This window comes from Vespula vulgaris, chromosome 4 (genome assembly GCF_905475345.1).
Source record: "Vespula vulgaris chromosome 4, iyVesVulg1.1, whole genome shotgun sequence".
Classification (NCBI taxonomy): domain Eukaryota; kingdom Metazoa; phylum Arthropoda; class Insecta; order Hymenoptera; family Vespidae; genus Vespula; species Vespula vulgaris.
Genome location: NC_066589.1, coordinates 4,765,918 through 4,782,679, shown reverse-complemented (window position 1 = coordinate 4,782,679; position 16,762 = coordinate 4,765,918). Strand labels below are relative to the sequence as shown.

General features: G+C 31.4%; 5 protein-coding genes across 5 annotated transcripts in view; all 5 read left to right on the top strand.

The window, feature by feature from the left end:
- Nucleotides 1-16,762, top strand: part of LOC127063211 (zinc finger protein 729-like) — a 45,931-nt gene that overhangs the window by 23,347 nt on the left and 5,822 nt on the right. The gene's annotated exons all lie outside the window — the stretch shown is intronic.
- LOC127063080 (zinc finger protein OZF-like) lies at nt 1,687-5,917 on the top strand. The gene is made up of 3 exons (XM_050992383.1): nt 1,687-2,932; nt 3,011-3,181; nt 3,389-5,917. Exons 2-3 carry the CDS (start codon nt 3,012-3,014, stop codon nt 4,554-4,556), a joined length of 1,338 nt encoding a protein of 445 aa, XP_050848340.1. The 5' UTR covers nt 1,687-2,932; nt 3,011; the 3' UTR covers nt 4,557-5,917.
- Nucleotides 6,038-9,737, top strand: LOC127063079 (gastrula zinc finger protein XlCGF46.1-like). Its single transcript, XM_050992382.1, has 2 exons — nt 6,038-7,233; nt 8,355-9,737. Exons 1-2 carry the CDS (start codon nt 7,016-7,018, stop codon nt 9,505-9,507), a joined length of 1,371 nt encoding a protein of 456 aa, XP_050848339.1. The 5' UTR covers nt 6,038-7,015; the 3' UTR covers nt 9,508-9,737.
- On the top strand, nt 9,948-11,679 carry LOC127063076 (zinc finger protein 665-like). The gene has a single exon (XM_050992373.1). It carries the CDS (start codon nt 9,964-9,966, stop codon nt 11,677-11,679), a length of 1,716 nt encoding a protein of 571 aa, XP_050848330.1. The 5' UTR covers nt 9,948-9,963.
- LOC127063085 (zinc finger protein 676-like) lies at nt 11,405-15,131 on the top strand. The gene is made up of 2 exons (XM_050992390.1): nt 11,405-11,544; nt 12,653-15,131. Exon 2 carries the CDS (start codon nt 12,702-12,704, stop codon nt 13,971-13,973), a length of 1,272 nt encoding a protein of 423 aa, XP_050848347.1. The 5' UTR covers nt 11,405-11,544; nt 12,653-12,701; the 3' UTR covers nt 13,974-15,131.

Sequence of the window (16,762 nt, the reverse complement as noted above, 5' to 3'; positions counted from 1 at the left end):
TTTAATATCCAAGAAAATATCCAGGCAAAAACGATTTGAATAGTAGTGAATATGCATCAGACAATTTTCTTGACGGAATCGATTGATTCTATTGTGAAGGAATAATTGTGAAGTGATCCAAAATATTTCTAATCATATAAAAATACATTATAAACTTAACAGAGAGGATACTTTTTTTTATATAATTTTCTTTATTAATTCATATACAAAATATAAGTAGTTTCTTTTTTTCTATTTTTTTCGAAGTTTCTAGAATAATAGATAAAACAGGTAGAATTTTAAAAACAAAAGTGAATTTCTTCAAAATACGAAATGTTAATTTTTTTTTTTTTTTTTTCAGATACTCAAGTATAGTCAAAGAGAGACTGGACGTAAAGGCTAAATAAAATTAATCGTACCCGTACATACACGAAATCTCGATTACTTCTTTTGATATTTGCATGTTGAGATGGATTTTTTTTTGCCCTATAACTTGGAGATGTTCATTCTATTAATGATATTCATACTTGTTTCAGAGAAAAATGTATCAGAAAGCAGAGAAAAAGAAGAAAAGTTAAAATAGAAGAAACATCGGAAGAGGAGGAGGAGGAGGATGTAAAGAAGAGAGAGAAGATTGTTAAGAAGGAGGATGAAGAAGAGGACGATGTGAAGGAGGACAAGGAAGAGGAAGTACATCAGGAAAGTACATTTGTGATTTTCCAATTTGTTAATACCAGCGAGCCGGTTTTAGAAACAAATTCATCGATAAAAAAATGTACAACAACGGATCCTTCAGCGGATATTTGCAAAGAGAACGTCGAAGTTGACGTACTGGACAAGATACGTAACGTTTGTCCATTCTGTGATAAACAATTCAGTAACGAACAAAGTGTCGAACGGCATGTTATGGTAGTCCATCAAAGACAGTACAAATGTGACATGTGCAAGAGATCTTACAACACGCAGACTGCTCTCGACGTTCACAAAGTGATACACAGGCCAGATTATTTTTTCGAGTGTATGGAATGCCATGTGAAGTATAAAAGCGAGGGTGGTTTGAAGAGACATTACATACGTGCTCATGATCGGAACAATCCAATTTTTGTTTGTGAACAGTGCGGTAGAAGTTACAAGTTAAAGATAGATTTAACGAATCACATAAAGAAGGCTCATCCATTTGAGTTACAAATTTGTCGGTATTGCGGTAAAGAAGTAAGAGATGTCAAAGGCCACGAATATATTCATCAGAGGAAGGCTCGTAAGAAACTCTACAATTTTCCTTGTCATCTCTGTCCTCAAAAGTTTTGTCACAGAAGTCGATTGGATAGACATCTGTTGCAACACGAAAATGGATTCAAGTGTACCGATTGCGGTGAGAGTTTTGTCGGAAGTAGAGAACTTAAAAATCATAAACGTTTCAAACACAGCAGACCAAGTAGTTCTACTTGTATCTTTTGTCAAAAAGTATTCACATGCGTTAGTAATTTTCATCAACACGTTCTAACTCATGCCGGAATTCGACCATACAAATGTGACATCTGCGAAGAAGATTTTACGCAACGATCCAGCCTCTTGAGACATCGTAGAAATCATCCAGGGCCCCTTCCACCATTGGCATTACCCAGTCCACAAATTGCTGAACTCGCAAGAAGTTACATGCAAAAGTTTCAAAACGGTCAGATAGACAAAACGTCTCATTGAACACACATGCACGTCTACGAGTTTTTCTCCATAGAAACATGCTTGAATAATTTATTTTTCAGAGAAAAATATATATTTTTTACTCTACTTCTATTTAAATTTTTAATCTATACAAAATGTTTATTGCGTGTGCATGTGTGTGCGCGTGCGTGCGTGCGTTTGTATCTGTATGCCATAGTGATTTGACTAATAGTGAGAAAAAGAGAAAAGAAGAGTTTTTTTCATCTTTCTTTCTTTCTTTTTTTTCGAGTCGATAAACATTGAAATTTTTTGTAATACAAAAGTTAATAACTAAGTTCTTTTTTTGTTGTTTCATAAAAATATATTTAAAGAGTTAGTGAATTTAATTTGTCTTTTTTTTTTTATCTATTAAGTTAGAGATTCTTTAAGAATTGTTAATTATTCGAAGATATTCTTTGACAACTTGTAATATAATTATAAAATAATTATAATTACAAAAATAATTGGCAATTATAATTATAATAATAAAAAGACATTTTCTGATATACGAGATAATTACAAAAAAAAATATATATGAAATATTTTCAATTCGGCAAGATTGATAAAAAATTTCACAAGAAAATCGAATCATGAAATCAAAATGATTTTTAACTAGTCTGATTAATAATTAATAAGTAAAAAAGAAATGAAACATACAATTTTATTATTTCTTTTATAAAAATTAAGTGCAATGGTTTTTTTTCACCACAAGTGCTTAAACGAAGATATATAGTACGAAACTCATACTAATTATCATGTATGATTATAGAAATGGTTATGGTTATTATACGATCTATATACTTTGATATATATGTATATAAATATTTCATAAAATTATTTTGACTTTTAAAAAGAATATATACGTATAAGTAATCATGTATACGCATAAAAATAAAATATGAGAGTGGACGCCATAAATGTTATTTTGTATATGCATTATATGAACTCTATTTGTGTTATATATTTGTTTAAAGATGTATACAATAAAATAAAATTAAATATGTATATATTTATATTATAGATTGGAGATAATACATATATGACAAAAACGTGGTGATTTTCTTGCAAGTATTACATTTCCATATGAATAATAAACGTTTTAAACGTAAGTTATTCTATTACTACTGTGAAATTGTATAATGAGAGTATTATATATATATATATGCATGTATGTATATATGCATATACGTATAAATATATATACATAAAAATATAAGAAGTACCATATTCTACAAGAAAGTTGCAAATAGTTGTGAGTCCATTCATCGCATGGTTAAATAAAAAGAAATAATTGTGATCATTCGATTCTAATCACGTTTCATTGTTTTAGGATGACCAATAACAACGATCCCTTATACATCCAACCACGCATAACGATGACGGTGGTTAATGAGCCATTCTTCGTAGCATCTACTCAAAATGGAGTACAGAATATTGGTGATGATAATACGTTAGAGCTGCCTAATGCATCAACAAGTAATATCGCAGCTCAATCCGAAAGGTAGAGTCATTGATTTATAATAAAATTTCTTATTATTATTCTTTTTTCTGAAGAAATAGAAAATGCAAGCTGAAATTTGTATCAATTATTGCATGCTAGATAAGATAACAATATCTTTTAAAAGAAGTCAAGACACACAACGTAAATCAGATGAGTTCATCCTAAGGATAATCACTGATTGGAAAATTGGCTTTGAAATGTTTCTAGGTATAACTCACTCAACTCACTCGGTCCATCTTTTCTCACAGTGAAATTGGGAGACGACTACTTTCGAATTCCGAAATCTTTGAGCGTCTTTATGATGAAGGAACCAAACCCATACGAAAATGATTCAACGGACAAAAATGTAGTGAAAGAAGAAAAGGGGGATAGTGTTATGCAAACGAGAAGTAAACAAAAACTTAAGGAAGAAAAGATTAAGGAAGAAACCGATACTACGGATGATCTGGACGATACTCCTCTTGATTTTAGAAAAATGTGTGAAGAAAAAAATACGAAAACCAAGTCTGATAGATTATCTAGATTAAAAAAAAAGCCACATACTTGTGAGATCTGTTACCTTACCTTTGATCGCAAGAGTAAACTCACCAGTCACATGTTCAAACATAGTAATTCGAGACCTCACAAGTGTCGAATTTGTTCGAAAGGATTTAAAACCGGTGCTTATTTATCAAGACACATGGAAATACACGACGAACCGGCACAGTTACATGCTTGCACACTATGCGACTTCAAGGCCAGAACAAAGCCGTATTTAAAAATCCATTATATTCGTAAACACACGGAAGATTACAATTACAGTTGCGAGCAATGTGGGAAAATGTTTAAAGTTCAATCGGACTATACTACGCATATGAAGGACCACGATACTGAATCTTGCGTTTGTGATATCTGTGGGTCTTCATATCCAAGTAAAAGTTCTCTTTACTTTCACAAACATTATAAACATAAGACTAAAATTAAGGAATTCGAGTGTTCGACTTGTAGGAAGAAATTCAAAAGTCAAAAAAATCTTGATAATCATGCTGAGTTACACAAGATGAAATACGTGTGTGAACAATGCGGGATGGAATTTAAATTTAAATATGGCCTGACGAAACACTTGAGAACACATTCCGGAGAAAAATCTTATCTCTGCGCGATTTGTGGGAAAACGTTTGGCTGTTTGAGTTCACAAAAGATACATCTGCTCACTCACGTTGGTGAACGTCCTTACGTTTGTGATATCTGTGGGCAAAGTTTCACACAGAGATCTCCAATGATGTTGCACAGAAGGAAACATCCTGGTGCGCATCCACCACCACCGCCGATCAAAATTACTAATCTCTTGCACGGTGTACAAGACAAGATCATCATGAATAAGAATATAAAATAAGATCTCTTATCATATCTCCCTTCGTCTCATATTTTTTTTCACTATGAGATAAACGCACAAAGAAAGTTCATTGTGTATGTAGGTTGAGCTTACGTCTTTAAAAATTATTGCGATCTATTTATCAGCATTGTTATCGGCTCAAAGTTACATGAAAAAAGAACGAACTAAAATGAAATAACTCGTCAATCAATCGCTCAGAAAGAAGCAACTGATTATTTCAAAGTACAAGATTTTGAACTTTGTACATTTTTTTTCTTCTTTTTTTTTTTGTATATTATTATTATTATTATTATTATTATTATTATTATTATTATTATTATTATTATTATTATTATCGAGACAAATCTATTTGCGCCTATAAAATTCTCCAAAATTCTAATATTTTTTAACAAACTCATGAATTTAATTCATGAATTTTTATACTGCTATAAAAAAATATATATATATATATTTACATACATACATAGGTACGTACGTACAATGCAAATTTATTTTCTCTAGCCTATAGAAAAAAAGGAAAAAGTAAGAAATATATTAATAAGATATATTTCTTTGGGATGATGCAATGTACAGAATAGATTTTATGTGATATGTATTTGAATTAAATATATACATGTATGTTTTTGATAAATGAATATAATATGTACTGTTACACACAAAAATAATTCTATTATCGAACGTCTTTATCGTTTTTCTTTTTTATTTTTTTTATTTTTCTTTTAAAACAAACGGTAAATATTATATCTTCATACGTAAATGATAAGTCGATATAGGATAAAATTTTTGCGGAAATTATATAATTTGTGATATTTGCTCGTACCCTGCCATCGATGATAAATTTATTGTAAATATATTGATATATATACAAAATATAATTTTGTAAATACTCCATGTCCAAACTATTTAATATTTAAATTATTGTTTAAGAAAATTATAAAATATAATAGGAACTCTATAATATTCTGTTATATCAAAATCCTACAAAATGATTATTGTGATCTTTACAGTGCATTTGAATATTTCTACTTTTAATATTACAATAAGATCCAGAAAATAGAAATTATGATTACCCGAATTGTAAGTGAGAAAAGTGTTTGTGATCTTCGAGGTAAATCGAATTGATACATTTTTTGAATCTAAAATTATTCAATCAACATTATAAACCCTCTAACGTAAGAGAATTTATTTCTTTCTCTTTCTCTCTCCCCCTTTATATATTTATACATGTACATTAATATATATATATATAATATTTTAATAATAATATGTATGTATATACACACAAATTTTTTGTACATGTAAAAATATTTATAGAACACATAGAATTTATTTTTTATTATGTATACAGATAAGTTAATCAACTAAGTATATTTTTTTCTAACGAAATTGATATTAATATATCATGATTTTTTAGGTTCGCAGTACAAGATTCATTCGAGCAAAAGTATCGCGTGGTACACAGAGCTGATGAATATTAGTGTCAATAACGGTGAACAATCCATCAACGATAAACGGACAAATAGTGAAATCGAAATAAATACAGATGAGTGCATAATATCAAATATATTTAATTCATTGATAATTATCAACAATCTTACAAAAGTGAAAACAAAAGTGAACGATGTATTCATATTAATCTGTGATCGTCTGTTGAAAAGCAAGAGGACATTAAAACCACTGAAACGAGCCAAAAAAACTGATTGCGTATTATCAGAAAATGTACGTGTTAAAGATGAACCAAGGATGTTTAATGAAAATATTTATTAATGATAATATTACTGATGATAATATTAATAAAAATAGTGATAAGGAATATTCCATTGCTTATTGATTGATATTAAAAAAGGAACAAGGAAGATAAATATGTATATCATCGGTGTCCTCATTGTAAACGAACTTTTGAAAGTGCTTTCATTCTCGACAAGCACATACATTGAATTTTTATGCTATAAAAACGTGTCAACTAAAATCAAGAATCTTTTTGGAAACACAAAACGGCACATAAATCGAATAAAAAACTGACACGAGAAAAGACAATATTGTTGCAAAGAGATTTTACTAAAACAATGATTAAACAGAAAATAATCGAACACGTGCATGTGTATACAAATATTTAACATCGTTTATTTTGTTTATCTGCTAAATTTGATACCTAAGTATACTATTATATATTACTCAATATATATTTCATATTTTATTCTTGCGCGTTTTTATCAAGTATTACGTATTAACAAATTGTTCCAAGTAACAAATTATTTTATCAAATTATTAAAGTGAACGCGAAGAAACTTAGAATGTAAGTAATCGCGTTCCTCCTGTTTAGATCTAATGAAGAAGATAAAAAAAAAAATAGTCGAAAGTAAAAATTTCGATGAATGTATTAAAATTAAAAAAAAAATAAAAATAAAAAAAAATTACGAGAAGATTAAACAAATCTTCGAGAAAATGAAATCAAAGAAATGAAGATTTGCGCATTAAGAAAGTACAAATTTCTTGTGATGTCTCTAATACTGAAATATCAAAAGCATATGTTGAAGCATGATGATTTTTGTACATTTCGATGTGACGTTTATGTTGAGAAATCCAAACGTAAAAACAATATGCAAAAACACAAAGTGAAAGTACACAAGGAGATACCAATTTTATCACGATTATATTATTTTATTCTTACCTGCAGGTGAGTTATTAAAAAATCTTTAAACTTTCTTCTTCGCGAAGAAACAAAAAAAAAAAAAATCTGTGAAAATCATGAAGAATTATCTACTTTTAACAACAAGTCAGTTTGCAGGTTTGCACTTTAAACGAAAACATACCAATGATTTTCGTTTTTCACGATATATATGGTCGAAAATTTGCATTAAGGTTGATTATATCAAACTCACAAGAAAGAGTTTTTTTTTTATTACTTTTGCGATACCACTTTATCTAATAAGATGTCCTTGTATTTTCACAAGAATCAGAAGCACAAAACGAAGTATTTCGTTCAGTGTCTCATTTATAAAAGGAAATTTCAATATCAAAAGAATTTGAACAATTATTTGCGATAACAAGAACAACGATACACGTGCTAGAAATGTATTGGAAGTGTGAAATGAAGTTGTCAAGGAAAACTTTATTTTTATCACATCTGCAACAAATAATTTACAAGTACAATAAGCAGAAAAGTTCATTTCTTGACACAGTTGAGCGTCAGACTTTATTTTTATACCATTTATAAAAGGAATTTTACACTTTGTGTACATTTAAAAAAAAAAAAAAAAATCCTGATTATTCTAAAGATCCAACATTGGTATTCATAAGGAATATTATCGAGATTGTCGGGCGAAATTTAAGAGCCAAAAACTTGGTTTAATCCATAAAAAAAGAAATCAATCAAGTGATCACTCTACCTCAGAAGTCTTCTCAAAGAGAAGAACAATTTTCTTTTATTTTAACAGTTTCTCTTTTGAAACTTTGTTTATTTGTTATCTCTATGTCTGAAAAAATTTCAAGATTTATATTCTGAGTTTAATAGCTTAAGCAGTTTAATGTGCAATTTCCATTGTAGAGAAAAATAAATATAAAGAAGAGAATGATTAGCATATTTGATATGTTTCATTAGACCTTTACTTCTACAGATACTAAACATGTACTTTATTGATTTAAGAAAGTCGGTGTAATTGATATTTTCAGAATATAAGAAAACGTCCTTGTAATGAGAAGACCACTCCTTATTTCAGGAAAATGATGCATTTCTAATGATATGACATAGCAATCTATTTAAAATACGTATACTTACATTGATAATTCTTGTTTTAGGAAAACGATTCAACAATTAGACAAAAGAAGTATGGTCAAAAGAAGAAATTCAGCGTTACGCTCGAGATGGAATGTTAAGAAATTCCTGGACGAATCACAAGCTTCCTACTCAAAGGATTCCCGTCTTAAAACTATCAATTTTCGATACGAACGTAAAGCGGCGATGAAAATATTGAGGTCATCTAGTACATTGAAAAAGAGAAATCGTGTGAAAGAAGAAACCGAAAAGGATAATAAATCGCAATCAGGAAGTAATGAAATTCGTACGAGTCAAGAAATTCTTTACAAGAAACGAAACGATGGTAATTACACTTGCGACATTTGTCAAACGATATTCAAACAAAAGAGCAAGATATTACGACATATAATGAGTAAACATAGCTTTCATCGGCCATTCAAATGCAATTCTTGTGGTAAATCTTTCAAGTACAAGTGTGACTTGAAGGCACACAGATTGATTCATCAGGATTTGGATACCAGTTTGCTTCACTGTTGCGACAAGTGTGATTATCGTACGAAAACGAAGAACAATTTGAAGTCCCATTATATAAGAAGACATACAGACGATTACAAGTTCGCTTGTGAACACTGTGGCAAACGTTTCAAGATGGAATGGGACTTGAAGTTTCACATTGGTACTCACAGTAGTTCACGACATATGTGTGACATTTGTGGGAAATTTTACACCAGCGATTACTCCCTGTATAAGCACAGAAAGGTCGCTCATTTGAACGAATACAATTTTCAATGCGACGTCTGCAACAAAAGGCTTCTCACTCAAGAAAATCTCAACAATCATATGCGTCAACACGATAGAACGTACGAGTGCAAAGAATGTGGCAAGGTCTTTGCAACGAAAAGATATTTGGCTACGCATACGACCACTCATACCGGTGTTAAACCTTACGTTTGTCAAATTTGTAAGAAGAACTTTCGTACGTCCCACATGAGGAACACACATCTATTAACACATTCGGCGGATAGACCTCATGTTTGTGACCTTTGTGGACAAGCTTTCAAAAGACGATACTACATGATCGAACATCGAAGAAAACACCCCGACTCTCATCTATCCTCGCCCCCTATGCCGTTTGGAAAAAATAAGAATACTTTTGAAAGCAAGATCGATTCTAAATCGGACATTTTAAATTAATAATGCTCTTCATTGATTCTGCTTCCGCCAATAATATTTATATTATTTAATGAATCGACATAGAAATGAAAATTAATGGGCATATACGATTTTATAATAACAATTGTACATAATTAGATACACAGTTACATCACAATACTTGTCATATATCTTAGATATATATATATATATATGTATGTATTTATTTGTGATGATATATATATAAGCTAAATATATATATATATATTTTATATGTGTATAATTTCTTAAGAATTAGTGATCAATTTTGAAAAATGAGTATAACGAATAGAAATTACTTACATTTTTTTGTTAAACGATCCCATCGACAATTATTTTGCACAATTGGCTCTTATAATCGCGGAGTAAGTAATGCCTCAATATGTAATCGACATTATATAATTTCACAAGATAGTAATCATTATTTTATCATTCTGTTTTAGAGACCGAAACTTTGCTATGGAGAGTTCAGAAATGGATAAACTTGACCACTCAGCTGAAGAAAAGGATTCTATAGTATTGCTACAACATGATTGTTCTAACATCAAATTGGAAGATACCTTTCTATCAGGAACAGTGGAAAACCAAACCAATACAATGTCTTCGTTGTTATCGGTAAAGGAAGAAATCGAAGAACACTCCGCTCGTGGTCAAGGAAAAACAATTATAAAGTACCACAATTGCGATCGTTGCGGAATGAAGTTTCCCTTGAGAACGATGCTGAACAGACACAGATTATCCCATAATAACGTGAAACATCCTATCCCAAAGATCAAATGTTCAAAAGAAAAATATGGATATTCCCAAACATCGGATTTACAGAAATACAGTAAATCCGTATTCGGGCAGATTGAAAAACGCGAGTATACTTGTAATCTCTGTAATTTTGCATGCGAAAAAAGCATTACATTGACCGTACACTTGAAAAGAAAACACAGAATAAATGAGGTCAAGTCTGTTTCGAATAATCGCAAATGTTCTTCCAACGAAAATAATTCAAGCAAACGAAGATCTACGAAAAAGAGCAAGAAAGTTTATCACTTTTGCGACATTTGTGATTTCGAATGTACGAAGGGTGATGTTCTGGCAGCACACGTAGCACAGTGTCATCGAAAATCAGAGAAGAGAATCGAAAATTCATCGAGCAGATCAAACAAGTGGAACTATGAAGTCGCAGAAGCTAAAGAAGAAAAGTACGATGGCGAAGTACAAAAAAACGTCTCGATGTTTTCTTGTTCGTGTTGTACGTTCCGTTGTAAAAAGAGATCAACTATGACGAGCCACGTTAACAAGAAGCACAGTAACAAAGCTACTCTCGAAGAACGTTGTGATCTTTGCGACTTCAAATGCGCGAAGAAGAGTACACTTTATTCGCACAAACGTCAACACAAAATCGAAGCATTGAACCAGGTTTATGCTTGCAACGAGTGTGATTTCAAGACGATCAAGAGAACATCTCTTTATTCTCACATCAAGAGAAAGCACAAAACAATGAGATCTTGTACCGGTAACGACCAACCCGAATTGTTCTATTGCAATCAATGCGATTACAAAAATAAAAACAAGTATGAACTGAAGGTTCACGTAGCCAGGAAGCATACCGACGACTTTAAATTCTCTTGTGAAACCTGTGGAAAAAAGTTCAAGGTCAAAGGTGATTTGACGAATCACATAAGGTTCAGTCATCGAGAACAGCCGGTCATTTGCGACGTCTGTGGGAAAACTTGTTTAAATAGCAATTCTCTTTACGTGCATCAAAAGTTTGCTCATTACAAGGCACAATACGAATGTCAAGTATGCAAAAGACGAATGGTGAGCCAGGAGAATTTAAATGAACATATGATCAGGCAACACGAGAGAAAAGAGAACGTTGTTTGTGAAGAATGTGGCAAAACATTTTCTAGAAACAGCAGATTGAAGGTTCACATGAGGATTCATACTGGAGATAAACCTTATACTTGTACCATCTGCAGCAAAGCTTTTGCACGTAGAACTGCACTGAAGCAACATCTTCTCATACACACCGGCATGAGACCATACGTATGTGATATTTGTGGAAAGGCTTTCACTCAGAAACCTGGACTGATCAGCCATCGAAAATCTCATCCTGGATCTCATCCACCTCTACCAAGAGTTCTCATCGATCACATATTAAACGACGTTATGAACAACTGAGACTGATCGATTTTTCATTAATGGAATTCAATGTGTTTCAGAATTACTACTTTTCTCGTGCTTTTTCACTACAGCCAAATCGCACAATTCGTGTTTCTGCAATATCTCGTTATTAGCTCGTTTTGAAAGACGCTGATAAAAAAAAAGTGTCAAAAGGGAATACGTTAACTTTATTATCATTTGATCATTATTAATGTTTAGATAGATATACGTGTATAGTATCTTTTTACTTGGAAGTGCAATGTTTAAATATTGTTAACAGGGATCATTGGGTTTTAACTGTTATACATTTTAACAGTTCACTTGTAATCCTTCGCAGATTTTCTATAGTAACGTATGTTCTTATAATGTTTCTGGATTATTGACGTTCTTGGCATCAGATAAAATAACATTATATTTTATATCAATTATATTCGTGTTCGCACATTCATAAACCGATATATGGATAATTCATTATGATGAATCATTCGCAAAATGATAAAAATTAGCTGAAGAAATAATTATTCCATATATACGATATATATATATATATATATATATATATATATATATATATATTCTTCTTTCAAGAGCATAAATATGTATATGCAGTAAACTGGCGTCTTTCACTAATTAGAACAATGGTTTTTGATATACAAATATTTTTCTGGGTGTATATTAATGCATGTACGATATACCAATGAAAATTAAAACTTCTCCAAATCATTTCAGATGCGAACAATTAGTTCATTAGTACTAACAAACACCTTCTAACTTCACCTTGGTAACTCAAATTTCATCATTATTATTAACAATGTATTACATTATAAACGATTTAAATAGAAAAAAACATAAACTTTGAATATATTAAAGGTAAAAAGATCCTGTTACGATCTTAAACTTTCTGATAAATCCTAAAAGAATATTTAGACGTTATCCCAAATCTTTGTTTTATCTATTCGACATTAATCTGACATTGACTTATAATTTTCAGGATTCTAAACGGAGATGGACGTTTTTTGTACGGCAAAGAATCGATCCAAATGCAGCCATGGCAAATCGTCGATTTGGAAGGCTGTCTCTACTACGCATTTGTTCCAGCTAAACAAGAAAAGAAGTTAATTGAAAGAAAGAAAATTAATTCGGAAAGCGACGAGATTAAGAAAGAAATTTTAGAAGAATCTGTAAAAATATCAAACGAAAAGGATCTTTCGTATACCGATGAACTTGATCCATTTTGTTCAATGAAAATAAAAAAAGAAGAATGCTCGGTGGACGAACAAGAGATTACAAACGATCAAGAAATGTACGAGGAAGATAACAAAATGTACGCTTGTGAAGAATGTAACATTTGTTTTCCTGTAATGCAAATGTTGAAACGTCATAAAAATGCCGTACACGAACAAGCTCAGCGATACAAGTGTAAGGTCTGTTTCAAGATTTGTCGTAGCTTGATAGCTTTCAAAATGCACGTAGCTTTGGAACACAAACCTGAACAAGAAGGGAATGTCGACAATCTAGAAAATCTAACGTATACGTGTAATTATTGTAATTACGAGAGCACGAATAAATCCACTCTTTATTCTCATATTAGTAGAAAACACTCGACTCGTCGAACTGGTAGAAGAAAGACTGGTCGTGGAATTCTCTCGGAACAGGAAGAATATGCTTGCGACGTATGTGAATTTAAATGTCAGACCAGAAGACGTTTAAAGGAACATCTTGAACGTAAGCACGCATCGGAATACAAGTACGATTGTGAGTTTTGTGGTAAGAAGTTCAAAGTTAAGGGAGACATGAGATTGCACGTTCGTTTCAAGCATAAAGAGGGCCCGATAGTCTGCGACGTTTGTGGTAAAACTTGTTCCAACAGTAATTCCTTGTACGTCCACCAGAAGTGGGCTCATTTCAAGCCCAAATACGAATGTGAGATTTGTAAAAGAAGAATGGTGACACAAGAGAATCTTGACCAGCATATACTCCTTCAACACGAACGACGTGAAAGTTTCGTTTGTGAAGAATGTGGAAAATCATTTTCTGAAAATCATCGGTTGAAACAACATATGATGACTCATACAGGAGATAGACCCTATGATTGTCACATCTGTGGCAAAGCGTTTGCTCGTCGTACTGCTTACAGACAGCATCTTCTTATACATACAGGAAAACGACCATATATCTGTGATATTTGTGGTAAAGCCTTCACACAGAAACCTGGACTAATTTGTCATCGGAAATCTCATCCTGGTATTCATCCGCCTTTACCGGTCGTACACATCAAACACATACTTAGCGATTTTATGAAGAAGGATTGATGACGATTAACAAGAAAATATGGTCCATCGTACTTAATTTATCAATGAAAGAACTATTTGACTTGGAGATTGCAGCGTTTAAGATAGAAAAAAGATTGAATCTACTTCAAAGCAATATGAAAATGCGATGTACTAAGAGATTTTTATCAATGACGAAAATAATTGAGTTTTTATTTATATATATTATGCATCTAAAAGTGATGTTTTTTCTCTAATTGTTATCTTCAATTTCGTGTAAGTTTTTGTCGTGTTTTATTAACTTAAAGTTAAATTAAAAAGTTGGAAGAAGTAAGGATGTGGCATTGTTTGATCGCCTAAAAATTTTATTAGGATTCGTTTTGATTGCATGATTAATTGCAATAATGTTATTTGTAAATTTAGCGATCTATAAAATATTTTAATTAACTCATTGTAAATTTTATGATGGCAAACAATTTTGTCATGTTAATATCGTATGTTGTTATAGCAATTATAGACATTAATATTAAAATAAGTTCAAGATGTTTTTAATAAAGTACACTAATCGAAAGACAAAAAAATTTACATTTCTTAACAATAAAAAAATTAAGTTTTAACAATTTATTTCAACGGTAAGTAAAATATATAAATAATATTTTATTACAAATTTATAATCGAATCGATACTAATCAGTTTCAAGAATGTTACAGCTTATTTTCTTTGGCTTTAGAAAGGATTTTTCAAAATGTAAGTAACTTTTTAGTACTGTACATTTATCTTAAAAACATTTAAATAATATCTTGAACAAATTTTGTTTCAGAATGACCGATGAAATAATGAATTACATCGACGAAGATAATTCAAGAATCTTACAAACTGTGAAAAAAATGTGCGAATACGAAAGATAAAACATCACTATTATTATTGTCACGTGTAAAATAATACATTTACTTGCAATTATTTGTCGTATTTGATTTGTTTATTACCACAAAAAAGAAGCAAAAAAAAATGAATGAATACCTTAATATAATACCTAATAATATTTTTCAAAAAGCAGTCTCGCAGCCCTTAATTCAGGGAGTGAGATGTCTTTAATTATCCTTATCACGATCTTTGTGAGTTATGACTACGAAAGTAAGTAATCACCGATTGGAGATTGTTGTTGGAATGAAACCATCACAAATATGTTGTATTTCTTTTTTGTTTTAGAAACACATCAAACCAGATTGATGATAATCGCTCGAAAAATACAAAATTACTTCAAAGTGATATGCCAACAAGACTTGATACTTCTCAATGTATGAAATCAGAAATAACATGCAAAGACAAGAAATCGAAGGATGTATCTTATGGTGATTGTGTAATAAAGTTGAGAAACAAGTGTCCTTTAAAGGAACATAGATTAACGTTAGAGAATCACAATTACGATTTACGTCCAACGAAGGAGACATCAAATTTCACGGACAAAATAACAGGAAATCAAGAAGCATTAACTTGCGTGATATGCGACTTCAGATGCAACAAGAGATCAACCATGATAGCTCATCTGGCGGAGAAACACGATGGGAATGATAGAACGAACGGAGATGGAAACTGCAAGAAGAAACGTGAATTCGTTTGTATCGTTTGTGGTTTGGTATGTGCAAGAAAGGAAACGTTGAGGTCACACTTTGTACGAAAGCATACTCAACATTATTGTTACTCCTGCGAGTACTGTGGCAAAGAATTTAAGATTAAGGGCGATCTTACGACTCATACAAGACTGAATCATCGAGAATCAGCAGTGATATGCGACGTCTGTGGAAAAACTTGTAAGAACAGTCATAGTTTGTATACTCATCAGAAACATGCTCATTACAAGGCCAAGTTTGAATGTCCAATGTGTCACAGACGATTGGTCACCAAGGAGAACCTGGACCAACACGTTTTGACTCAACACGAGAGGAAGGAGAAGTCTGTTTGCGAAGAATGTGGCAAAACTTTCTTTGAAAATTATGATCTCCGTAAACACATGAGAATTCATACAGGTGACAAACCCTACAATTGTACCGTCTGTGCCAGAGCTTTTGCTACTCACAGTAGTCTTAGCCAACATCTTCTTCTACATACTGGCGAACGAATTTACACCTGTGACGTTTGTGGCAAGTCCTTCGCTCAAAAGGCTGGTCTTATATGCCACAGGAAGATCCATTCAGGAACTCTACCACCACTACCTGTTATACACATCGATCACATCCTAAAAGAATTCATGAAGAAATGAAATATATGGTTAAATCCGTGCCTTGTCTTTCTTGAACAACTCCTAGTTAATATTTTTTTATATTGTCAACGAATCTACTCGTATTGATATATCATATTTTTATATACTATAGACGTAATCATATTCACGCAGTTATGAACACTTGTGATAGCTTGAAAATTATTCTCCGAAAGAATGCGATTTATTAAAAAAAGAAAAAAAAAGAAAGAAACAGAAAAGAAAAAGAAAACGTGTTCGATGGAATGTTCCAATTATTTTTGATAATATTTCTTTCGTCGTAAACAAAAATTCATGCGTTTTATCACGTTATATAACATTAAAAACTAATGAAAGAAATTCATGGAACCAAATTTGGTAATATGAGTTTCTTCTCGGATTATGATTCTAGTATGAATACGCCGATTATTGTACAAAAACTAGGCGATAACACATCGACAATTTACTCACATGTGACTTCGACTCGACACGTACACCCACGTAAATTTTAAAAAACAAAAGAAAAGACAAACAAACAAACAAACAGAAAAAATTAGATTATCCCTAAAATTATCGCAATTAGAAAAAAAAAAAA

What these genes read in the sequence shown, in the direction of transcription:
- LOC127063080 (XM_050992383.1), top strand. Translation starts at nt 3,012, where the DNA reads ATGACCAATAACAACGATCCCTTATACATCCAACCACGCATAACGATG. An exon ending in ATCGCAGCTCAATCCGAAAG is followed by an intron (nt 3,182 to 3,388) that starts GTAGAGTCATTG and finishes AAATGTTTCTAG; the next exon opens with GTATAACTCACTCAACTCAC.
- LOC127063079 (XM_050992382.1), top strand. Translation starts at nt 7,016, where the DNA reads ATGAAGATTTGCGCATTAAGAAAGTACAAATTTCTTGTGATGTCTCTA. An exon ending in TATTTTATTCTTACCTGCAG is followed by an intron (nt 7,234 to 8,354) that starts GTGAGTTATTAA and finishes TTCTTGTTTTAG; the next exon opens with GAAAACGATTCAACAATTAG.
- LOC127063076 (XM_050992373.1), top strand. Translation starts at nt 9,964, where the DNA reads ATGGAGAGTTCAGAAATGGATAAACTTGACCACTCAGCTGAAGAAAAG.
- LOC127063085 (XM_050992390.1), top strand. Translation starts at nt 12,702, where the DNA reads ATGCAGCCATGGCAAATCGTCGATTTGGAAGGCTGTCTCTACTACGCA.